This window comes from Tinamus guttatus, unplaced genomic scaffold (genome assembly GCF_059628265.1).
Source record: "Tinamus guttatus ecotype Peru unplaced genomic scaffold, ASM5962826v1 Tinamus_guttatus_pri_ptg000059l, whole genome shotgun sequence".
In the NCBI taxonomy this organism is placed as follows: domain Eukaryota; kingdom Metazoa; phylum Chordata; class Aves; order Tinamiformes; family Tinamidae; genus Tinamus; species Tinamus guttatus.
The window spans coordinates 1,446,052-1,472,584 of NW_028288593.1; the positions used below are offsets into that span (position 1 = coordinate 1,446,052).

The 26,533-nt window shown below is 36.9% G+C and overlaps 1 protein-coding gene across 1 annotated transcript in view; it reads left to right on the top strand.

Annotated features, from left to right (window-relative positions):
- Nucleotides 1-26,533, top strand: part of PARP8 (poly(ADP-ribose) polymerase family member 8) — a 103,948-nt gene that overhangs the window by 36,665 nt on the left and 40,750 nt on the right. Inside the window, exons 3-7 of the mRNA XM_088540322.1 lie at nt 13,443-13,480; nt 18,518-18,607; nt 19,647-19,717; nt 22,009-22,086; nt 25,226-25,320. Coding sequence (XP_088396448.1) covers nt 13,443-13,480; nt 18,518-18,607; nt 19,647-19,717; nt 22,009-22,086; nt 25,226-25,320 — 372 coding nt within the window. The remainder of the gene's footprint in view (nt 1-13,442; nt 13,481-18,517; nt 18,608-19,646; nt 19,718-22,008; nt 22,087-25,225; nt 25,321-26,533) is intronic.

Sequence of the window (26,533 nt, forward strand, 5' to 3'; positions counted from 1 at the left end):
TCCCTTGCCGATCTGTTTGTATTGAAACTTTGCAGTGTCCTAGGTGTTTGTTCCTCACCTGTAAAACAGGACCTATGTCTGTTGGCTCCCCACCAAAGCTGTGTCCAGCACTCTTGCTGTTTCCCCAGGACTGACACTGAGAGAAAATGCCACTGAGAAGGAGAAAATGCCTACTGGTGCTTCAGCAGCTGGAGAAGCCGGGGAGGGAGACAGGCTTATTTCTGTATCCGTCAGCTCATCTGCTGTTGGCTAATGGTGGGATTGAATTAGCCAACGCAAAGTTGTTGAGTAAAAACAAACAAAAAAATGCTTGAAATTTGTTTGATTACATTTAACATTGCTAACCACATTCTTGTTAAATGCTGTTAATTAATGCTGCTTGATGTGTTTGCATTTAGTCATTTAGATTGCATTGTCCTTTAAGTGTTCTGGGCCCTATCCTAGACCCACAGAGGTCTCAGTAGGAGCTGGGAACACTTAGCATGTCTCAGGAGGTGGCAAAGTCTTTGTGGCGCTGGATCCCATACAGAGTAAAAATACATTGGAGCTTTTCAAATGTGTTTTTGATTAATACGTTATGAACTCTGCCACAGTAATAACTTCTGAGCCTTAATATATCACTGTACGTATTTTGCTAAGCAAATACTGCTATATTTTTCAAGCCCTCTACTATATATATCGCAGTGTGAAAAGAAACTGCTATTTTTCCTCTGATTTCTTGGGTGCAAATAAGTGATGACGCTTTTCAGTTCCATTCCACCCCAGGCAGTAATTATGAGCAGTTATCCCGCTTCTCTTGGGCTTAGTGACACCATTAGATGGCAGAGGGTTGGGTGACCTTTCAAGAGGGAATGAGCCCGAGTCCCTGTGCTGCTTTGGGTCTAGTTTTGCTCTCTGCAGAAGCAGCGCCCGCCTTGGTGGTGGAGGATGTCTGTACGTCCGTACGTCCGTACGTCTGCCGATGGAGGTGCTCCCATGGGCCGCGTCCCACAGGCCAGAAACCCAAGCTTCTGGCAATAACTGTGTAAACACATGGGCAGCTTGGCCCACACCTCCTGGTAGGTTTTTCAAGGGATTTTTTTTGAAGACATTAAAATGCAGTGTGCCCACCCACCTGGGCAAATATTCCCTGAAGTTTTCCCTATGTAAACTGTACTTCCTGAGGAAACCTCCTACACCCTGATCCTCAAACTAAAAAAAAAATTCTCAACTGCTGGTGTTCACATTGTTTAACCTTGTCTAGTTCGGGTTATTTGCAGTTCACTTACCACTGCCGTGTGTATTTCTGTGTTGCCGACATGCTTGAGAAAACAGTTTGGAGCTCAATAAAACTGGCCCAGATTTTCAGATGTAGATGTCTGAATCAGACTTCTAAATCTCTATATTTAGGTTCCTCAGCAAAATGGCCTCAGTTAACAGGGTGACAAGCACTTGCAGCTGCTTTACTACTTCCACTGATACTTTATAGTAAATGGCAGTGCTGGCAGAATAGTTCTTTATGTCATTGAAAGTACATGTGCTGCCAGTAAAGCATTAAGAAGGGAGATATTCTGCGTTGTTTGATCTTGTTTTTTAATATTCATTTTATTTTATAGGATTTTTTTTCTCATTATATGATCACATTTCTTACTTTAGTCAGCATTCATTTCAGTGGATTAAATACTTGGAGCATGTCTTCAAATTAAGAATTTTGTATTTGTAAAAGGCCCACTGTTTTTAATTTCATGTTGGTAGAAGACTGAAATTTTCTGGGCATGTTAATTCTCATTCCCTAGACTTATGGGAAATGAGTTATAATAAAAGCATTTCACAATCATGTCTGATTATAAAAGTTAACACTTACAGGGCATTTCCTGTCTTCAGGTTACTTTCCAAGTTTTGATGCTATACTGTGCAAACAGAATGAGTGAGAAAGGGGTAAAGGGAATATATAATCTCTTACATTTTATTGTTGCAGATTTACTGATAAAGAGTCCGAGATAAAGGGAAAACCTCTTATTTTTTTGAAGTCAGTGAGAGTTCTGGCTATTGACTCCCATGGGGTTCTGATTTATTGTGTGTTTCCAACAAGTATGTACCAATTTTGAGTGCCTTAGCTTGAGTTTTGTTTGGCTAATTCTCCAAAGGTATTGCATGCTAGCCTCAGAAAAGGTGCTTAGGTAACCAACTCCCTTTTAAGATCCCTAAACTACTGTGGAAATCTGTGATAAATCAGATGTTTTTTTACCTTTGTGAGTAAACTCAATTATCCCAAGTGGTGGATATGTGCTGATGGGATTTTTAGGTGAAGCGTCTAACTGCCATTTCTATACAAATTTTGTTGCCTAATTATGTTTTAAATCTGGATCGTAAAGCTTCGTTTTTCAAAACTGCAGAAGGTTCCCACTGTTTTTTGCTGGAGATCTACAGATTCAGCATGTATGAAAGATAAAAGAGTGTCTGAACACTTTGCAATTACTGAACGCCTTTTAAAAGCATGTACATTTTTCTCTTGCTGAGAGGCACTTTGAAAGTCACAGTAGCAGAGCCGAGAATAGATTTATCTCTATCTTTCCAAAAATTACATGGGCTTCCTAAGCTGGTGTTTCATCTGACATATAATTAGTTTTATGGGAAGACAGGGATCTAATTATGACTAGTGAAGGGATTTTTTTTTTTTAAATGTATCTTTTCAAATTAAAATAATGCTGAAACTCTAACTACATGTTAGGATAATACACTAAAATTATCTATGTTTGTTCTATTGTTTATTCCACTTCTATAGGAATATTTGTCCAACATGATTATTTGGATATGGCATAGTATTCTGTCATTAGCCATGCATCAGTAGCTGCTTTTTTGGGCTCAAAGAACAGCATGTATATTTAGAAGTTATTCCCGATTAGAAGGACTGGTTACTAATTGTGCTTGAAGGAAAAAAAGGCAGTGCAATGTGCTTTCTATTGCATTCTATCATGAAAAGTAAATCAGAGCGTAACATTCAGGAGCAGCTAAAATTCATGAGAAGTTGGTGGCAGAACTGGTTCAGATCTTAGCTGACGGTGACACTTCAGATGCATAAAAAGCTCTTGAACTCCAATTCCCTGCTGCTACTGTTCTGCGTGCTCTTCAGTTATAGTACACGGGATATACTTTGAGTTTTTTTCTGAGTAACGCTGGGAGTCATCAATGTCATATTCAAGCTACACTTTCTCCTCTGAGCAACTAGTCAGAAAGACAAGTAACATTTTATCCATTCCTAATGACTTTGAAGCTAGTAGTGGAAAACATATTAGTATCATTGCCAGCGCAAAATTGTTCCATAAATTTTACTTAAAACTCTTTTTCTCGACTGATTTCAAATGACTATGCGATTAACCTTCTACCACTTCCGCCTAGGAGACTAATTCACTGTTTAATGGGGTTCAGACTTTCTGATTTTCATCCTGGATCTACTTTTTCCTCTAATTTCACCAAAATATGGCTTGCCATCTTTGCTTGGGTTGTCATGTAAATATGATATCCATCTTCATATTTGCACTCTGTAAAACATGTCTCCTCCACCTGATTGTATTTTCTACCACACTCGCTCATTGATTTGCCACACTGCATGTAACCAGCTGTCTGAACGTCTTTAAAGTTTTTTTCGGCACCAGCCTGTTCTGTCAGATTGACAATTGATTTTTCAGTGATGCTTGAACTGCCTCCAGTTTACTGTCACCTTTCTAATGCTGAGGATATCCAGGACTAAATGTTATATTTAAACTGTTATTTATCCTATACCCTAAAACTGAAACTGTCATAGGTTAAAAAGAAAGTGTCTTTTCTTCTTGTCATTTCACACTGCATTTTCTGTTTTATTTGCTGTTCATGGTTACAGGGATGTTGTAGAATAGTAGCAGAGAAGTTAAAGATGTTCTGTTGTGGATCCAAAGGCCAATATGACCCACTGTATTGTTTCATGTTGTCCCTTGCACCACCGTAGTTAGGGCTTTATTGGCCTGAGGATGCAAAACCAGCTGGAACTGAAGCTAGCTGTTGTATCTCCACCTTCAGAAAATGGTGTGTTTTGACCATGCTATTGTAATGGAATACCAAGATGAGCCAGTCTTTTAGTTCTGCAAGCAATCCTTGCAGCTTTATGGCACAGGAGTCTGAAACAGCCCTCATTGCCTTGAAGTAATACTCATGCAGGATGTGGGTTGAGGGTGTTTCATGATCTAGCAGTTTTTGGAGGTGCTCGTCACCACCTTATTTACCAGACCACAAGACTCTGGGTACTTCTGAGCGACAGATAAATAATTGTTTGTCCTAATCCACATAGACCTGAATGATGTGAGCATGTTATTGCTATAAATAAACCAGTGTGTGCAGTTTCATAGGTAAACAACTACTGAAACTCTTGCTCTATGTCATTACTGTATATTGAACATGTACAAAGGTTATGCAGTTGTCAGTATGAAGTATTCATAGAAGTTGTGCTTTGAAGTCCAAATTCTGCAGCTGGAAGTTATATGTTCTGTTTATATTGATGCTAGTGAAAGTTGTAGGTACAGAAGTTAAAAAATCTTTCAAAATACAAAAACAGGACATTTCAGCAATACCATGAAGTATTAGGGAATTTATTTATGGAAAAAAAAATCTAATGCCATCAGATATCTCACAGAACTGACTATCCCAAGTATTTCAATTTGTCATTTTTTCCCTACACAGCAGTGGCTGTCCCACACCTCATTAGACAAACAAGCAAAATGCCAACTAATTAATGAATATGTAGAGAAATCTAAGAAGGATGCCTAGAACCTTGCTCTTTAGCCAAATATTTCATGTAAAGGAAAAGGGTTTTTTGAAGGCAAAGAGTGCATGTCCTTATGGATTTATTTAAGCATAATTTATGTATTTAATGACTAGTAAGTGAATAGAGTTTTGATTGGATCATGACTGGATAATAATTCTTATGACAGGACATTGTTTTCTGTTGCTTGGAACATTGCTAAACTTTAACTGTTCAGTTTGCAGTTTTTCATTCTCTTTCTTAGAATGATAAGGATTTTTGTTTGTTTCCCTGTATTTTCATTTTGAAAAGTTTCAAACTAGGGACTCTGTGCAGGGGCTGGACAGAATTTCCTGTGCCATTACATCAATGAAATACGAATCGAAAGCAACATTATCTAAAACAAGTCTCTAGAATAGGTCTAGTAAGCCTTACTAGACTAAGTCGCAATAGGAGCAGTGCGGACCAAAACAGACTTTTGAGATAACTGTTAACTGGCTTCTTTAAAGACTCATGTCAAGGGCTTATTTCTGACAGTAATGTCCCCAAAATAAAAATAAATAATTTTAAGAGTGGAAAAAGCTTACTTCTCAAAAAAGAAAAAAAAAATAGTGTACAAAGGTGGGCCCAGCACTGGAAATAGCATTGCTAAAGGCTGTTATCATCTATACTGCTTGGGCCACAAACGAGCTGGGCTGAGAGGTGACTGTCCAGAATTTGTTCTGAGCTCTGTCTGAGCTCTGGGGAAGACTGCAGTTGGTTGAAGAGCTAATGGAGATTATGGAGACAGAATTCACACCAATAGGGTTAGTGAAGAGGAATACAGAAGGCAGAGGTCTAAAGCACAGCTGTGTCACTGGGTGGGAGCTGCACCTGGTCAGATGAAGGTCGCTGCAAGAAGACCCCACCGCTGTCATGCTGGGAGTAGTTGGTTGCAGAGTCTGATACAACCTGGTTTTGGACTGCCTGGCTTTGTATGTGAAGCCGTATCTTAATGTATTTCTTTCTATACAAAAAACAAATGGTTCTCATGAAAGCAAACAGATGCTTGTTTCCTGATTTTTGTTTTCTTTCAGGTCTCCTGGTTCAGTTGTTTTATTAGTAATATGGTATTTATTTTTAAGAGTAACCTACATTGCTTGTTGGAGAGGTGATTAACCCTATGCATTACCCTACATTTACTAGAAGTTGTCATACCTTTTTCATGGGAAGCTTTGTAGAAGGGAAATGGTTGAGCTGCAGTCTTCTGCATCCCCTTTATTTGAATAAAGCAGCTAAATGAAGCAGCTCTTTCTGAATAACACTCACCATTTGATTCAGGTGCACTTTGGCTATGTGAAAGGACCACTAGCACAATTATTCTTAGTGACAAATGCAAACGTAAAATAGTTTTGACTCAGCACCTCCGTTCCTCTAGGTTATGTCAGGAAATGAAAGCAGTGTCATTTTTGACTATTGGCATTGCTCATATGTCTTTGCAGTGGTTTTCATTTGTTATTAAAAAGAAGTGTTATAGTTGCCTGTGACGTTTCATGTGTCATCACACGTACATTCTCTGACATCCAGAGGAAAAGATTACTCAGAGTCAGTTGTTACTCTTTTCTATATAATTGTGGTGCAGGTGCCCCACAGGGAAATTTGATATGCAGTGGAAGGAGTAAAGAGTGTATTGGCAAATTTTAATTCCTTGCAAGCACCTGGCTGTTCCTAGTTGAAAAAATAACAGTAGCTGTTGCTGGGTCATCAGTTATTAGATCACAGGGGATTAAAAAAAGTTGAAGTAATGTATTTCAGAATGATATTTAAAGTGGCCCATATATCTGAAAACAAATTTCTAGGATACAGACAAGCACATTTTAAATATCTTTAAGAATATTTAAAAAGTTGTTTTGAAATCCTGGAGCTTCATTTTAATAAGGAAACCAGGAAAAAAATGGCATAGTTGTGAAATGATTTGATAGTCATAGTTATATAGTAAGGTGCAAGTGTGAAAATAATTTTTAAAAACGCTCACCAAAATGTGCAGTGCTTGGAAAACTTCTTGAAAGTTGTAGCAAAGCGGTTACATACATGTTTATAGAAGTGCCAGGAGCATGGCAGAGGCTGGGAGTCTTGTATTCTCTGTGCAACTCACCTGTAATCTTCTCTGTCAAGTACTAAAAGCTGCCTTAGATCTCAGGGGGATTTAGTTCAAGTTCTAACTTCAGTAACAGAAAAGAAAATATATTTTAGTTTTGTGAGAATATTCTTGCTGCAGTTGGTGAATGGTCACTTTTTTCTCAGCTGTGCTTACGTCTGCATGAAAATTTGTCCATTTAATTTCGGTCTTATTTGTGGGGACTTTTGATTCTCTTTTCCTGAATATAAATATAATGATTTGGAGTAATTTTTATTTTATTTTGTTACATTGGTGTGTATTTCAGTGTTTTAAAAAAAGTCGCCACTTCAACATTTATTTGACTGTGTGCAAGAGTAGAAGAGATGTGTATTTTTTATTTGCAAAGCCTTTATGCAAGCTTCTATTTTCAGAATTATGTCATATGCTGTCCTATCTTCTTCTTCTAACTGACATGATTCTAACTATTCACCTCTCTGTGTATCTGTAAAGAGGCATGTGTCATTTTGTGGTTGTTGTTTTACATAACTGAAACCTTTTTTACTTCTGATTTTCTCACAATACTTGGATCTTATTATAAGGATCTCTTGAATGAAATGCAATACTTGCTGATCTTTTCTTTTAGTTCTTTTAAATAGTATCTATTGTACTCAAAAATGTGATTTGCAATGCATTTAAAATTTACCAAGTCTACAATATCTTTAACTAAAGGCATTGTAAAGTCAATACTAGCACTAGTTGATTAAATGATTTACCTAATTAAAAAAACATGGAATGCTGCCATAGCTTTATGTGCATTTCTGAAAACTGGGGTTAATATAGCCCTTGGCTGATGTGTGCAGAGCGGCATGGGTTTATTCAAAGAACCCAAAGTGCAATAGCAAAATTGTTGCTCTTATAAAATGGTAAATTTTTTTAAAAAATAATTTTTTTTGTAGAGCTGTATAAAGAGGTATTGAAATATTTAATAGCATAATAATTGTAGATACCAAGTGCTGAAATATTTTCCTAGTTGTTCATAAATTGTCAGCAGAACTGTCACTTCTCATGGCTGTGGCAGTTTCCAGCCTCAAAAAGAAAGCTTGCATTAAGTATGTGTGGCCTAACTGCAAGTAATCTGGTACTGCTTTCTGCTTATTTTTCAGTTGTTTTATAGTCGTTTTGTTTGCACCGTTTTCAACATAAAATGTAACTTAAAAGGTCTCCAAACTGAAATTTGGCAGGTTTGTCTTTTGGCACTGTCTGTTAAGCTGAAGAGATCTTCTAACCGTATAAGGCTACTGGGTCTCTTCTGCTCGTTTGCATGTATGTCATCTTCATACAAATTGAAAGATTGCAGCAGAATATTAAACAATTAGTTTACAATTATAATTCTTTTTAGAGAATTTCCTAAGATTCAAGTAATGTGAGTTACAAAAAAAAAAAAAAAGGCAATGGATTTTGTTTCTGTTTCTATGTATTCCAGAAATTTTGCAAAAATAGCGTGTCTCTTTTTTCAGGTGGTTAGTACCTAAGTATTTTTGTCTCTTACAAACTCTCAAGGTACTTGTTCAAATTATAGACATTTTAGGAATGCAATCTGAAAGTTTGAAGGATGTCCACTGTACATTTTTTTTAAATCAGTAATTTTTGCTTTTATTTCTGATGCGGTTTATTCCCAAGCTTTTATGTTTCAAAACAGATCTCAGACCAGCTACTAGAAAAGAGAATGACCTGTGCTGATAGATAGAATCATTATAGAGCCAGATTTATAAAAAATAACCTAGTCAGAAGAGAAGTGATTTGAAGATCTGGTGTCAGAATGAAAATGTGATCTTCCTCAGGAAGAGGAGGTTAAAGGCAATGAAAATGATAGGAATCCATTGAAGGATTTGAACCATTTTTGTAGTTAATGGAAAGAAAGGCTGAAAATGGGAATGGAAATATTTTCTAAATAATTCATGGCCTTTCATTAAATGTTGTTCTTCAGTTTAATGTTATAAATAAGTAAAAATTGTGATAGTTTATAGCTAGCAAATGGTAGAAGAATACAATTTTAGTTAAATCTTCAATTCACCCTTGTCCTCATTCCTTCACATTGTTTCCCCTAGAATAGAAAGTAAAAGCATTGGGCCTATCATCCAGTGATTTCAGAATTAATATTCTGATTACTAAAAAGATATTTTTTAAATACCTCGTGTTTAACCTAATATATTTGTCCATAGTTTACAGTCTTAGTCTTTCTCTTCAGGAATAGACCTTGATAAATCTTTTTGTGTTGTTTCATTAGTTTATTGATGAGATAGATCTAGGGTTGTGGATAGCGTAAGAACATAATATCTTCAGTATTTGTAGTTCTGGACCCACTGCAGTTGGATTGTTTACTATGTTTTGGTATCTTTTCTAATGTGTTACACATTGCTGTTAGATTACCATAAACGTCCACAGAGCAAAAGGCTTGTTTCCTTTCTTGAACAAGCTTTTAAAACTACAATGTTAGTGCATGGGTCCCTGGCTCTGGGAGAGGCAGCTAAAACTGGATAGAAACTAGATCACAATCTCCACACTTAATAAGGCAATAATTCAGCTGTTGCCATGTGACACAGCTGGTTATATTGTCTGTCATAACTATTCCATAGGCATAAATCTGAGACTTGTGCCAGATGCTTCATGCTGTTCCTGCTGTGTAAAACAGCTGGAAATTCAGCTTAAAGGGTTTCATTCCTAGAGAGAAACTGCAGGTGGCATGAGGTGAGATAATGTGAATTTGATGGGATGACACATTATGTTCTTCAGCTGTAGCGTCACTATTACTGCTTTGGGGTGAATGCCAGATCCCTGGTATATTTCTTGACACATAGATCCTACAGTCTAGGCACAGGAAACAATATTACAAATTGATTTAGGGTTATAAAGCTGGACATAATGGCTGATGCAAGTTTATATAAGGAAGCTTGACTTTATGGAAGAACAGTGGTATCACTCATTTTTCTTCATATGCTAAACATATGGAAACCTAAAAGAAGTTACATTAAGGGGCTAGAAAGTTGTTGTTGTTCTTTTTTTTTTTTTTTTTTCTTATTTTTGAGTGCGCGAAACTTTTGCAGCCTTTTCAGGTTTTCATGGAATTTTTTCTTTGCCCGGGAGTTTACATTTTGACATTCTTTTTCCTGGCCTGTGCCGATAGCATCATCAGTTTGGACTTTGTGCTGGTTATAGAGACCCAAAAGACATAAAGCCGTTTAGTATTACAGTACAGAGGTATGGCTTAGTATCATAAATAAAATAAATAAATAAAAAAAAGTTGTGCGTCAGGAATATCCAAAGGCTATTTATTCCTAACTCTGTAAAATCTTAAAGCATTAGTGACACATGTTCCTGGTGGCAAATTTGTTCACTTGCTAAGTAATCTGGATATGGATCCTGACTCTGCAAATAGTGAATCTGCACAGGCTAAAGTACCTTTCTAACCAGCTTTAGGAAATTAAAGTAATGCCAAATGCAGGTGGATCTGCTTGTTCTGTATTAAAATGGCACAAGGTGATTTGAAAAATAGCAGTTATGTTGTGCATCCTCATCCAGTTTATAAATCACTTCTCAAATGCACATAGATCTTCACAGGATAATCTCTCTCTAAATAAGGAACTGATATTTTGGAAAACATTAGAAAATGCTTGCAAGAAATGCACCACAAATAGAATTGTTACTAAAGTAAGGCAAGAGCTCTGCATGCTGTTTGTTGTTTTGTTTACATCAAAATCTTGAAGCACTGAAACATGATATCTCTTATATGGTATTTTATTGTTTGCTAAATAACAAAAATTTTGCAAGACAATTTTCAGTATAGAGGTTTTTCTGAGATTAAAAACCAAGAAATATCTCTTCTACAAAGAGACTAAGCTGAACAAAACAGATAATATGGTCACTAGGGCTTTGTCTCACGCAAGGGTTTAACTATGTTCGTGCAGCTAAAGCGACATAAGTTTTGAACAATCATGACTAGTTGGCTGGTTGGAATGTGATTATAGGAATGGAAATAAATTAGAGTTCTATAAGCTGTATTTATAGCAGTGTAACTGCAATAGGGTTGTCTAATACAACTGCACTGCCAGAAGTAAAAATCACATCCCTCGCTGGAATAATCATGTTGTGCTTCTGTATGGAGACCAGACCTAAATTAGTTCCAGTTGCATTTCTGACTGCTTAAACGTGAAAGCCGCTTCAGTAAAGGCTTTCCTTAGCTCTGTGATGATTTAATATGAGAGGTGTTAACATCTACATATTGAATAAGGCTTGTGATTATTGAAAATGCTTTAGGCCATCACAGTCCTGTCTTGGCCCTAAATGTATTTGAAGCCAGGGGGAAAATGTTTCAATGACTGCAGGACTGGAAGCTCTAAAGAGACTTTTCTTAGCCTGGTGTGTCTTGTCTTCTCATGAATTAAGTGGTAGGATGCTGTTATCCTGAGTACAGAAAGTGTGCCAAACTGTGATCATATGTAATCATTGCCAAGGTAAGTTGGAACAGAAAAACAAATTCTCATCCATTTAGTTATTTTATTTTGATTTTTTTCCATAGTCTGAATGTGTTCAGCACAAGGCCAAGCAAAGTGCCACTGCTCCGTGAGAGCCTCAAACCAACCATTTATTCTCCTCAGCTATGAGCTCAAATATACAAGGGAGGAATGGCCCGTATAAGAGCCCTTCAGCTTTCTCTGGCACTGTACTTCTCAAAGTATATCCCCAGAATGGTCACGCAACCCAAGAGAGAGCAGCACAGGGATGCTAACATCTGCTGAAAATAAGAGTTTTAATAGAAGAAGAACAAATGGACATTCCTCTCTGCTTGTGGAGAGGCTAATCATGTGAACAGTTAGCAGTTTCAAATTAAATATGCCCAGCATAATAAACAAATGGTTCTCATGAGGACCTTAAAATAAATTCCTAAATTAAGTCACTAGTGTTGCTAATCAAAACTGATGGCTTCTTTTATTTGGAGGTAAACATTCTGCTTTCAGACATTTTGGCTCACATCTTCCTTAATGCTCACATCTTCCTTGATTTTGGTTTGAGATTTAGATATTCTATTAATATGTTTTCAGATGGAGGTGGCATCATATTTTGGTGGCTAAATTATGTCTTGAGGGGGAGTTTTTATTACTAGGATGACAGAATAATTTTACTTTTTTTTTTTTTTTGCCGTTCCCTGTCTTATGATGTGCACCGTAGTAACAAGGCCGCTATGGAATTCCCTGGGCTCTGGTTTAGACCCTGAATTTGCCTCCAATCATTGCAGAGTCTGGTTTTAGATGATTTGTAACCTGTATCTTCATGAACCTTTCCATTTTGGTTCCACCTCACAAGACTATATAGATTTTTTTTTTCACATTAGTTTCCATTTACTGTGGCCATGGGTACTTCTGTGACAGATACCACATGAAGAAGAAAGAAGAGAAACACACTTGCATAGGAAACGTGCACACAGGAACATGTAATAATTTGGATGGGAGGAGACCTGTGCAGGTCATCTGCTCTACATGCCATTCAGAGCAAAACCAACTTGGAAGCTGACATCCAGCTTCAAATCTAGATTAGGTTGCTGAGGGTCTGCCAGAGTTTTGAAAATTTATTCAGAGGGCTCTGCCATCTTGCCTTTGTATGTCTACTTAACCCACTGCAGGTGTGAGCACACATCATGTACTATTTAAATGTGTAGGTTGACACATGCAATTTATAGGATTCAGAAGTGGAAAGAATTTGAATTATACAACAGAAAATGTTTAGCATGCTTCAGAGCTGAATTTATTTAATGCAAAAGGAAGATGTATGTTAACCTTAAAAAATGACAGGACTCAGTAGGTACTTATACACCTGAATAGACCATTTTACCCATATGTCCTGTTCACAGCAGTGAATTCAGTAAGCATCGCGCTGGGTGGTGGGGAAAGCACACACTGAGCTCAAAGATTGGGACCATGCATTTGTATTTTTGTTTTCAAGTGCAGATAATGTGAGTAATGAAGCTAATTTTAGTGTCACTGTGACTCTTTAGAATTTGATTTCAACCCAACTTGAGAGGTCAAAGAAGATTGTCACAACTTCTATAAATGCAATATTTTGGCCAGAGAAAGGAGTCCAAACTATACAAAGCTAGTGTTGGGAGTAATGGAAACATCAGGGGTGCCCCAACCAGCAAGGAAGGCTTTCTGTTGAGCTTTGGGTAAACCTCAGGAACAGATGCAGGAAAAAAGGCTTCTCTAATCACGATGTTGATAGAGCTTTTCTTTTTTAGTATAAGTACAAACATGGCCAAATACTGTTCTATAATGAGTATAGTGCAGTCCCAATATTCTTTTTAAGAATGTTGAATGCAGGATGTGCCCATTTAGCAAAGTAAGCTTTCAGAATGGGCATTACACTGTTTTTTTAGCTGAGCACTTCAAAAGCTGTCAAAAGAGCTGTTACTTCTTGACCTGGAAGCTGTCAGAAATCTATGAGTAAATCTAAAAAAATACAAAGTAGAAAAACAGTCTTTTGCCAGCAGTTAATGTTGTTGTTGTTAATTCTGTGTTTCTTTTTTTTTTCTTATTGCAGTGTGTCCTATTCAGTGCATGTCTCTGAGGATTACCCAGGTACAGTGCAACATTCTTGTCCATGACACATTGTATGCGTGGTATCGCAATTTGCAGTATTCAGATGAGAATATTTGAAAGGGTGTTGATGTGTTCCAGGTGAATCCTTATGCTAATCATTCTCCATTAGTTATTTTATCTTCACAGTCATATCTCCTTTTCAGGCATCATTTGTCAGCTGAGTCAGGGTGAGAAAACCAGGCTCACAAGTTTCCTGAGGCCAGGGATTGTGATGCTTTCAGTGTCAGGAGCCATCAGTGTCAGAGATCTGAAAGTGCTCAATTCCTCTTTGGCAAGATAAGGTTTGATCTTTCAAGAGGCTGAGCAGTCTGGCACTTGTCCAGCAAAGCTCTTCACTGTGTCAGGCCTTAATGAAACTGCCCATGTTCTTAAAGTTAAGCCTGTGGTACGTGTTTTGTTACTCCTCAGAGTTTGCTGGACCTGTGGGTTGTGTATGTGTATGTCTCAGTAACATAAACTTGTAGAGCTGTTCCTAGCTGCTCGTTCCCAACTCCCTGATATAACCTGTGGCAAGCTGGCAGGAGCATGGTGACCCTAGACAAGGGGAATGACCCATGTGGAAGACAACCAAGCAAGGGAAGAAGGAATTTTTCAGCTAGCTTATTTAACAGAATCACAGAACGGTTAAGGTTGGAAAGGTCGAATATCCAACCCATCTTGCTCAAGATGAGTCAGTCTCACTGGGCAACTCAGTCATCCTGACAATAAAGAAGTTTTATGTTCCAGGAGAACTTCCTGTTTCTCAGTTTGTGCCTATTGCCTCTTGCCCTATCACTGGGCATCACTAAAAGGCATTTGGCCGCATCCCTTTTGCAGTCCCCTCTTCAGATGCTTAAATGCATTGATAAGGTTCTCTCCTGCTGTCCTGGCTTATAGTCCCAGTCCTGTTGTATGAGAGATTCTCCAGTCCCTTAATCATCTCAGCCCTTTGTTGGACTTACTCCAGTAGCTCCACATCTCTTTTATTTCTGTGTCATGCAGACACTGCATGAATACTGCTGGTGGCATTGAGATTAGCAGAAGTAGAAGAGGGAAGTCTGGATAAAGGTAGACAAGGAAGTGCCTAAGTGAAGTTTCATGTTCATACTGTTGGATTGCCCCTCCCCCCCTTTTTAAGCATATTCTACATCAGTGTAAGTATATTAAGTGATATGAAGTCCTCTGGCCTTTTTGATCATTATCCATAACATCTGTAATATTTCTAAAATAAGTATTTTTATTTCTTTTAGGTTCTCTGAAAAGGTAAAGCTTTTAGCTTGTTCTGTGATAGCTGGAGTGTACTGTGTCTGTTCACAGAACCAATGTTTGAAGCAAATGCAGAGAGAAGTCAGACTCAGTACCGATGTTAAACAGAGTGGATTTTGTGAAACAATGCTCACAGTGTTTGAGAGACATTTTCTCTCACCAGTAAAAAAAAAATAGTGGAAAAACTGCTACTAATCCTCAGCTATTAAGCATGTAATAATTGGAGAAACACAGTCATACCAGTTGTAACTTGATTGATTGACTGTTCCATTGACATGACAGTGAAAAAAGGAGAAAACAGTGGAAGAAATCTGCATCGTATGTCATTAACCTTTTCTTTTATAAAATGTTGACAATGGATTTATTCATTTTAGGGTGTGTACTGTTGCAAAGGCACAGAACTTAGTGTTCAGGAATCAGTACACTAAGACACAAAACCAGAGCGTTGAACCAGCAGTGAGTCCCACACCAAATGAGGTCTTATTTCTTGGAAAACTTGTGTCTGACAAAGCTGAAACCTCTTTTACTGTATGCAGCATGGTCTGATGTTCTACAGGGCTGAGTGACTTTAAATTAGTGTCACTAAAACTTGCTGAATATTCTCTGCTATCAACCCCTGTATTTTAAAGTGAACTAGAATTTGTGCATTTTACATTGTAGATAGCTTGTTGAGGGGGATTTTCATTATGAACAGCTAAGCCTTCAAGTCAGTAGAAGAGCTGATCTCATTTGCTTTGTGATGAAGGATGTTTACAGTGTTAGGAATCATAATGCCTTTTTGTCATTTTACAGCTTTGGGCCTAACTAGACTCCTTCATCTGTCTTTGTACTAAACCTCTAACTTAACATTACTGCTGACTGTGACAGTCTCTTCTCTTGAATGTATTTTAAGGGATGTTTCAGAGATGTGTCAGGGTGTCATGCCTTGAAAGCTCTGTGCTGGTATCTTCCTCAACTGCAAAATGATCTTCAAGTATTGCTACTAGTTGATGGAGTTCAGAAGAGTATTTACCTATCAAACAAAATATCACAGGATAAGTCTTTTCAGATCAAGACTTGACTCCCTTAGCTTGTGACGTATCAAATTAATATCCTTAGAGCCTGAGAGTGTGTAATACACAGTGAATTGAATTTGGAAATTCAGGAGAAGGCTGTCAGAGTTGATCGTCACATAAATTGCTAGTGTATTTAGTAAATATATGAAAATAGAAGAAATTAAGTTACTCTACATCTGGTGTTTGTTCGATTAGAAGTGATACCATGGCAAATGAATTTTAGATACCATAAGAGCAGCTTTGGACACGGAATATATTTTAGCTCTCTGCATTGTGTTATGTGTGTAGCAGCAGCATTTTGGCACTGATAACGGTATGATGCTATAGCTGAAGTGGTTCATATTTGCACCAAAAGCTTAGAAACAACTAAGTGTTAAATCATAGCTATAAGAACTGAAATATGACATGACAGTTTTATATAATGGGAGGTATTTGAAAGTTTCATAATTGTAAGCAAAAGCTAAAAGTATGCTCATAAAGACACCCTGAAGAACTTAATAGGAATGCTGTTGAGACAGCAATATCTCAAAGTTATTTATACATTGCTGAAATTATGAAAATACCAATGAAAATTTTAGAGACGGATAATAACAGTTTCAGGAAAGAAACTTTGTAACCATTTTCTCATAATATGGATAAAACTAGGGGAAAAACGTGCTCCTCAGGAGCAGGTAGACTTTCACATCAATGAATAGACTAAAGTTCCATTAATATGAATCGATCATGACTCCTGTGAGAACCATCACAGTAGCAGGCATTTTGCTAATGAATCAATGTTCAAAGTGATATATGCTGGCTGTCAAAAACTTACAGAACTGCTGCTGTGTATTATTGCAGTGATTTATGCATTACATTCACATGAACAGAAACACCCTCTTCTTAAAACTCCTTTGACAGCAGCAGTGATAGAAAAAAGCACTTTGGCAGTGGGCAGTTGTTGCATCCCTGCATTAGGTTCAGGTGGGCTCTGCTAAAGGGTAGAGCTGCTCCTGGGTACAGCTTTGTAGAGGCTGAAGGCAATAAACCAAAAGCAGTGTCTTAATTTCAAGTTTCCTGAGAATGACTGAAGTTAAGAAAAAAAAAAAAAAGTGTTCAACAATGGAAAAGGAAAACTAAACTTGGCAGTAAAAAATTATTATCCAGCTGCCAAGAAAGAATGACAAAGAGTGGACATAAAAGTATAATAAAATAATAAAAATATCTCAAACTGTTACTGAATAGTCCTTTTTTCTTTTTCCATATATGTATATTCTATATTTGGTATGGCACAGACGTATTTCCTACAGTTTCATACATGTTTCCTGCATTCTCATACACTACAGCAACAAGTTCTAGCATTTGGATTTCTTTTCATCCATCTCTATATACCTTGTATTATGTATATTTAGAGCCACATGAGGACTTTGCTTGTACTGCTTCAGATTGGTAGCATCATGCCACAAGCCTGGGAAAGCGCCGAAACAGCACTGACATGGTGGAAAACGCAGCAGAGATTGGGCGAAGGTGTGGGGTGGTGTCAGACATGGCACATTCGTGAGAATATGACAGGGTGGCTGTGTCCTGGGAAAGCCCCGTGTGCTCGTCCGCAAGGAGCTGCCACGCACCTGAGGGAACCACCACCGCCACAGAGGCTCTGCTCTGGCTGCCGCCTCGAGAACCTCTGTAAAACAAATGATATTACCTGCGTTACTTACAAATTAGTGCTCCATTTGTAACACTTCACTGGAAGCACTGTAGTCAAAGGCAAAAAGACCCAGGCATAGCAGCAGGCTTAAAATTACGCACGATTTTATGCCCTTTGGCGAAGTGGGGCCAGAGTGGACAGCATTGGGGTAGATCAAGTCCTCGTTTCAGTTCTCTTATTTCTCTCATTATTATAGTAATTGTCAACGTTTCTGCTCAAGAGCATAAGTTCCGATTCAGCCCAGATCAGTAGAAAACAAAATTTTATTACCGTCATAGGCAGTTCAACAATTCACACAAAGTTAGCCTCTGCAGATAGAAAATAAAAAGTACTGCTCCTTGCTGGTTGTTACTAAAGAACTGTTTCAAAAGCAAAAGAAAAAAAATCACAAATATAATATCTTCCCCTAACTTCAAATTGTGAAAGAAAGCTCAGAATAGATTCTGCAGATTCAAATCCATAGGTTTTTGTTAAGTTGGATGGTTGGATGAAAGATGTTTTTTTCCTGCACCAGGCAGAAGGAAAGTTCTCCAGTAATTATAAGACATATGAAACATCTTCTGTAGAATAAGCCAAACTGAGCATAGATGTTTTTCATAGTGTTTTATTAACACCCAGCTCTGGATCCTACCTTTACTCTGCTCACCAGCCCCAGCTTGAGTTTTAGTGTCAGACAGGCAAGAAACCCCAAGGAAGCTTTTATTTGGGAAAAGGCTGGCTCAGCCTCCGTGAACTTCGTGGGATGATTTGAGCAGTGCTTCTGATCATTTGTGAACAGCACAACATTGGAATTAATGGGGTATTGCTCAGAAAATTTGGTCTGGGTTTCCCATTCTGACATTTTTTTGTTGTTATTAGCAAACTCAGAGGAAAAAAAAAAAAAAAAAGGATGCCAGGAGGATTATTGTACTGAACTTCCCTTACTATCTGGGATGGAGTTCCCTATGATATAGGAGTGAACATGGCATGGGTGTCATGGGAAGTGATGTAGCACTGTTGGACTTCAATATGCAACCTGTCTTTCTTTTGTAGATAACACATATGTTTCCAGTTCAGATAACGATGAAGATGTGTTAGTTACAACAGAGCCAATCCCAGTAATTTTCCACCAAATTGCTACAGGTAATCTTAAATCACAAGTGTTTTACTGATTTCACATTTGGTGAGAAAAGACAAGACTGTACACTTACATAGAGATGTGTTAATGCTATGTATCTTGAAATTTCCTTATAGACTTGCTGTAGCGTATTGTCCCACATTTGAGAATAGAAGCAATTAAAATACTTCTTTCTGGGATCAACACAACTGTGTAGGCAGAATGTGTTTTATTCTTTTAATGTCTTGCAGTCTGTGCTAGCACATTTCTCCTGGAATCCAGTTAAGGTGCTTAACACTTCCCAATTATAAGTTCTCATGCTCACTTGCTTAAAACCTCACTAAATCTTCATCACTGGGGATGAAATTGTTTGTAGCAACCATTGTCTCTGTTGAATTATTTCAGAAAATTTGAAACAAAATTGTTCAGCCTTTTCAGAAAATAAGGCTATAGAAAAAAATAGTTTTTTTTCCAGTAATAAGAAATTTTGGAATCCTCTTCACTTGAAATTATTTCCGTGTTTTACATGAAAGGGCATGCTTTTCAGAGATCTACACACTTTTATACAATAGATAATGAAGATCTGTATACACCCCACAGAGGTGTTTTGTTTTGTTTCACGTTTAGGCAACTAAATTCCCTGATGATTTCAGGGGAAAGACTGCATAGAGCAGTCTTAATTCTGGCAGTTCATCAGATAGGAGCACTTGACTTTGCAGTCTTTTTATTATTATTACAATGCTTTAGGGCGTTTTTACGTAACAGAATTATTTTGAATTCCATTGGAAAACTAATATGATCTTCAGTCTCTGATCTCATTTGTACTAATGTAAATCAAGAATAATTTCACTGAAGTTGGTGGAGTGGCACCCAAAAATAAAAACGGTCATTATAGTCAGGCCTTTAACATAAATTTATATTGCAGATATGTCTGTAATTTAAAAATAAATAAATCTTGTCATTTAAGATAGAATAAAACCCTACTCCAAGTATGTATTTCAGCTCTGCATGTGCAAAGTTATTTCACATTTTCAAGAATGTTCCTTATTCTCCTCTTTTTTTAAGAATTAAGGAAAACCAGCGATGTCAACTACTGCTTATCCATAAAATCAAAATTACAAAGAGAAAATGGAGAGGTATGTAGTTTTTATATGTATATTTTTAACAAAAGACAAATTAATTACAGAGAGTAATTAAATATGAACATATAGCATGTACTAAAAGCATACTTACCCAAACTGAGGGTTTGCATGTTTTAGAAGGTGGACACACTTCTTTGCATTTCCTTGGGGGATTCAACACCACATGGCTTAGCTGGAACGTGGATACTGTCACCCTATCAGATGCAGTTTTGATATTTATATCCCTGCTTGTTGAACAGTGGCATAGACCCTGTCTGCTCTAGAAATGTAGATGTGCGTAGGGATGCTGATCAAGATGCTGTTACCTTGTAACATAGTCTTGCACACAGGACCACGTCCAGCTTCTCAGCTCCCTACTTATTCCTGTGGCCTGCAGCAATCCTGCTTGAGTCTCTGGGACTCTTCAAGGTGCTATTCACCATGAGTAGCATCTGGAAAATTAAGGCCTTCCAGTTTTGTTTATGTCGTATCTTTGTCAGAATTTCTTCTTGATATTAAGTCAAGAGAGAAATGGTGGTAGCATGAGGTCCATGGGCGCTGACAGCATTATGGTCTTAAAGGAAGTTCTGCATCTGTTCTAGTTGCAGGCAAGAAATTGTGCACTGTACCCAGAGTGCTTAACTTCAGGATTTTCCTGAATAAGAATGGTTCTGAATTTGGAGTTCATTTTTCTTTGTTACTGCTTTTTAATCTCAGATCTGTATTTGATCCTGGAAAAGAGAGATAACCATGGGCACACATGATAATGGATTTATATATATATATATAGTTTGATTTAGACATTTCAAGCACAGTAATAATTTATCTTTTTGATTAAAAGTTGATTAAAAGTTAGCTTCATGGGACAGAGTTTCAGCTATTTTTTTTAATTGAACAAGGTACTTAAGGATGTAAGTACTGGGAAAATAATGTAGTATAGAAATCTTCAACACTGACCATTTCTGTTGGCCAGGCAGTTACAGGTTTTGGACAGGATAGGCTGGGTTCGTCACTCTTCTAGTGTGAGAGTTTCATTTCTCTTTAGCTTGCACTGAATTTGCGTTCATTTGAGTTCTGTTTTAAAACACACTTCCTGTTGAGCTAAGGCTATTATTAAACAAAGAAGACTAAAGTCACTTAATGTTTCTCTTCAGCAAAGGAGAAGCAGAAATGCTTTTTATCCTTTGTCTTCAAAAATTGCTGTGAAATTGGCTGAATTAAAATTTTTGCTCTCCATATACATGCAGTGAATACAGCATGAATTTTGGGGCAAAAGCAGAAAAATACAGTGAGAATGTCTGACCATAGAAATTGATGATAATGGTATACTTGACTTTTATGAATGCATGAGATTTAGGAGTAACTTCTACTCTTCGACTTTTTTTTTCTTTATTTATTCCATTATGGCAGTTTTATACAGGATGTAAGTAAAAATATGTAATAAGTACATCATGTTCAGACTGAACTGAAAAATTACGATTTCTGAAATTATTCTTTGGGGGCTTCTTGTCAGTGTAGGGCCTAAGAATTACAAATGGTTTGTAGGAGACAAGTATTAATATCTTTAAATGATTACATAATAATAAGTAAAGGTTTCATTGGAAAGAAGCAGAATATAATACTTAGCTCATGCTGAGTTTCACTCTGTATCATGATCAGGTCTATTTTCTTGAGTGCAATTGTTCACAGACCAGCCTATTTAGAGCAGGTTTTACTTGGGTAAGCATATTACTTTCTGACCTTTCATTTTTAAGTCCTATGGACTTAGCCATAAAATTTAGTTTGAATGTTTCTGGCAACAAGTTCATAATACTTTTCAATTTGAAAATAATAATGAAGCAGAAATGTGTGAGAAAGTTTTTCATGGAAAGAAACTTAAAAATTCTCTTTCTTGCACTAGAACTAGTTCCTTAAACCAACACCACTGGATGGCTAATTTATATTTGGTTTGACTTCAGCTTTATCATATAAGTCTTGATTCCGATTGCTCTGTACAGAAGCACAGAATGAAATATTCATGTGCATTCTCACAGTTTCTCTGGTTACATAGAATACCATCCTATTCTATACCCAGAAATATTTATCCAGCATATGTTCAGGGTGTTTTTAAGTGCCCAGTTTATTGGTACAGGTTTTGTCTGCTGTTTCATCATTGACCAAACAAACCTATAGTACTGTTCTAAAAAGACAACAGAGCAGGAAGGGCTTATTTATAACTACAGAGCTGCAGTATTCATAATTAGAAGTATAAATGCAAGACCAAAACATGTCGTCTGTATCATTGTTAACTTTCCTTTTTAATTAAGGAGTCCAGGCATAACAGTACAGTTGAAGAGGATTCTGAAGGAGATAATGATTCTGAAGAATTTTATTATGGAGGACAGGTAATAGGAGATATTTTTCCATAGCGTTCAGAATGTTAACATTTGATAGCTTCTGTGGTTCATTTCATTATAAATATATAATGATTAATTTCTTGTGTACTTAGTAAGCTATATAATGTAGTATGTATATTAGTATTTTATGTACTATTTTATAGAAGGAATATTGAATATATTGTACAGTGTAGTTATTTCAAACTTATAATAAGATCATTGCTTTTATAATTATGAAGCAGTAAGCACAGAAATAAGCAGCCATTTTTCAATAGGTTTGGAAAAAGGAATCAATTGTTTACTTCCAGGAAATAATTATTTACTCTTTAGCACATGTTCTGTTATCAATACAAATGGGAAATCAGACAGGATACAAAGCTGCATCCTTGTGGAGGATTGACATTCTGTAAAATTTACAGCATTGTAATTTAATGATAAAAATTGTTATTTCAAAACAAATTTATGATCTAGGTAACAGTCCCTTCTTTTTCTGGACTCTACTGCTAAATTCACCTTGAAAAATGCAGAATATTTTTTAAGATGACTGTCTTGCTCTGTCTTTGCTTGTTGTTCTCTCAACAGAATTAGTTATTATGCCATGCTGTTATGTGTTGGCAAATAAAAATCTCTCATATCTTTTTGGGATGTCAGTAGAATGCTGCACACTTAGTCTCAATTCAGGTTTTGTTTCTTTTTAATCTGGCTGTTGCCCAAGAGGTGTCGTTCATCAGTTATGTTATTATTAGGACAGTTTATTGATAAGATTTTAGCAAATGAGGTCAATGCTTCTGAAAGTGGCTGCTGGCTCAGTGTGGAGCCCCGTGTGCGACGCTGGTGAGAGTGACACTGCCAGCCCCGCTCTGCTGCACAGCCCGCCGCAGCCTGCAGTTAGTTAGAAAACAAAATAACAGGCGGGTCCTTTACAGCAAAAGTGTAGCCCTGAAAAGCTGTCAAAAGCAACACTGGAACTGGAAGTGAAAGAGTGCATTTTCAGTGTCAGAAAATAATTGACTCATAAATAATTGACATTCACTTTGGCAATAGTTGTCTCACACCAGCTACCAGGTGTCATGGCCCTACGGAATATTGGAGTGGACTGTGTACACACACTTCATTGCAAAGCCCAGTGTCTTAGTTTATTATCTGTCTGAGAAGAAAAATCTGTTTTGCCTTGTGATGATGAGTTGTGCACGCTGGCCTTGTTTTTCAACCCTACAAAAAGGGCAGTAACCTCAAGACGAAGGAAGGGAGCAGACAGCTGGAAGTGCAATCTTCTTGAACCAGTGTGACTGGATTTCCTGGAGGGTATCTGTCAGTGCCCAAATAAATTTTAACACTGTCTATGGAGAATAAATACAGAGACAAATCATTTTGCAAACCTAAACCAGCTGTCTCATAGGTATTACAGTAGTATTAAAATTTAGTTACCTTACATTTGAAGTGGAAGCTTTATATTATTTTACATTCTAATTTTTTTAACACAGTACATTTAACTTCAGGAATAATAGCAGGCCAAGAAGGGAATTAAATTATAATTACATCACCAGTGAAAATAAAATAACAGATTTTTGTGAACATCGTAAATATAAAATACTGGAAAAGTAAAATAAAAGAGGACAGACTTACAAAAATAGCCCAAGACACCTCTGAAACTATGTTTAACAGCAGAGAATATAAAAGACTACTTTGGAGATTGGATTAGAAATTCCATGGTCAAAAAGAAGCAATTCCGAAGAATTAGAGGGATGTGTAGGAGAGAGATATCTTGAGTATCACTCAAGAAATAAATGGGAAACCAGAATGGAAAAGCTCCTCGAGACAAAAAAGAATAGTCCTTTTTTTAATGTAATAATTGTATGAGTGACCCATACAAACGAGCACTCAAGTGTATAAGGATTCAATAATATATTTTTTTTAAAAAAACGTTGTATATCAGTAAAAAATTAGGTAAGTACTTGTTTTGAGACACGTGAGTCTCTTCCCACAGCAAATCTCTAGGAAAAGGGGTCTAACATTGAGGTAGTGATTTCTGAGCGTCTTTGACCCTATGTTTACTTTAACAACTAGAGAGCAATTTATAGATGCCAGTGTATTTGTGTGTGTGATCATCACAGTTAGAAAAGGTGATGGTCAGGGGTAGTGTTAACATTTACGAGTGGTTGGGGATGGAAAGGCAAGAGAAGAACTGATGATGAAACAAGAATCATGGAAAATGGGAAATGTCATTTGATGGGCAGTGAAAACAAGATACGACCTTTTGCTCATAAATTAAATGTTTGTATCTGCTTCCTATGCACCTGCTTGTAATCCTCCCTAAAGGTTTAATGGATAAATACTTTAAAGTAGTTAAGTGATTCAATAGCCTAAGTCCTATTGATTTTCAATGGGATTTAGGTTGGTAAATCACTTAATCTCCTTTGAAAATGCAACCTTTTGTCATTATATGGGACAGAATAATCTGAATCAGGTCTCAGATTAAATACTAAGACTTTCTAAACACAGACTCTTCAGATACAGGAAAGTTATCAGATTTTTTAGCTTTTATATTCACTTTTTTCTGAGACTCTTTGTTAGCTCTTACTTTGAATCTCTGTACATTTGCAAACGAGAACAGGGAACTGAAACAGTAATACTCCTGCCTTTGCGCACTTTCTCCCTCTCTCATGGGCTTCAGTTACAGAACATTCTTCAAATGCAGATATACAGAGCTCAGGCAGCCTGCTCTGCGTACGTCAGCATGGCTGTGGCACTGACTCAGGGATGGAAAACGCCATAGTGGGGTATTCTGTTTTGCCAGATCATAGCTATGTGTCTCTAAATTTTCTTCTTTGAAATCACAGCCTCTTCCTAGCAGAGAGCAGCATGTAGAAAGCATTATTTTGAATAGTTTGATACTCCATATAATGTGGTTTTTAAGACATCTCGGTCCTGAGGGATTTAGATTTGGGGTTCCTGCTTTGTGTATCGCAGATGGTTTAGGAGAGTCAGAAAGCTTCAATGTTGGACTGTGTCAGCACATCCCTCTTGGGCATGGTGTTAAGAAATTCCTACACACCTGAGCACATCATGTTGGGGAAAATTTTGGGATCCTATGTACGTACCAATGATGAAATAAATGAAAACTTTTAGCAATTTTTTTTGCTGGTAGGTTAGCTATGATGGAGAACTTCACAAGCACCCACAACTGGAGGCTGATTTAACAGCAGTGAGAGAGATCTATGGACCTAATGCAGTATCTCTCAGGTATGTCATTTTACACTTCATATTCTGGAGCCTTTAACACTTCGGAGATGTAGATGGAGATGGCTCCATGTAGAACACACCTCACCACCAAAACAAAAGTTTTTTCTGAAGCAATGATTTCTACATATTATAAGAATACTGTTAGCTGCTAGTAATGCTGGGTTTGCTTTCATTTTGTGGTTGAATACTAGTATGAGAACTGGTCCTGGAAGCCTGTTCTAAAACATAATTTTCTTTTGCAGTTCAATAGATATTTGATCAGGCTGTTGTATTTTGTTGAAAATTACTATTCAGCATAACACTAAATCCTTGTTAAATTGCTTCTGTTCTGTCATATTAAGCCCGTTGTCCAGGAGGTGAACAAGAGGGATGATAAGAGACTTAGAAATTGTTGTCACTGGGGAAATACTCAAGGAATTGGATTTCTCTAGTCTGGAAAAAAAAGACAGAGGAAGAGAACATAAGTCTTTCAAGAAAAAAAGAAAAAGGTTGTGCATAGATAGGATCAGTGATCAATTTTTCTGCATTGTCATCATGAGAGAGACAATAAGAAACTAACTTTGTAAAAAGAATTAAATTCTATGTTAGGAAAGTTTTCCTATTGTAGTTAGTGGAACTTTAGAGAAGCCTATGCATGGAGCTTGTGGACCTCCTTCCAAGCTGGATGGTCAAAAGGAATTCATAGCTGTAGGATATCTTATAGCCTCTTGTAGTCTTTTATGACTTAATTTTCCATATATGTAATTGTAATAATTTTGTAAAAATAACACATAGATGAGACAGAACAGACCTGCCAAAAGTATTACAAAGAAAGTGTGAAAATTCTCATACAAAACAAGTAATACAGAGACAACCATAACAACCTTAGGCATACATAAATTACAAGTAACAATTCCCACTGTCCTCCAAGTAGGAATCTTTATGATTTTAGTGTAAGAAAAGAGAGCTTATCTACCACTATGCTGTACTACATCTTTTAAAATAAACTGAGAATTCATTAGGTTTAAAGGATCTGCTGGGGAATTAAAATCCAAATAATTGTACATGAGTTTAAGAAATTACTGAGATAAGCATTTAGTTGCCAAACTGATAACTATGAAACTGTATGTACCTTGATAATAAGGTCCCTTAGGCTCTCAAAACAGCAACACTTTATGTAACCTTTTAAAAACTTAAATACATCCAATTTATTGAATAAGGTGTTTCACTGTAA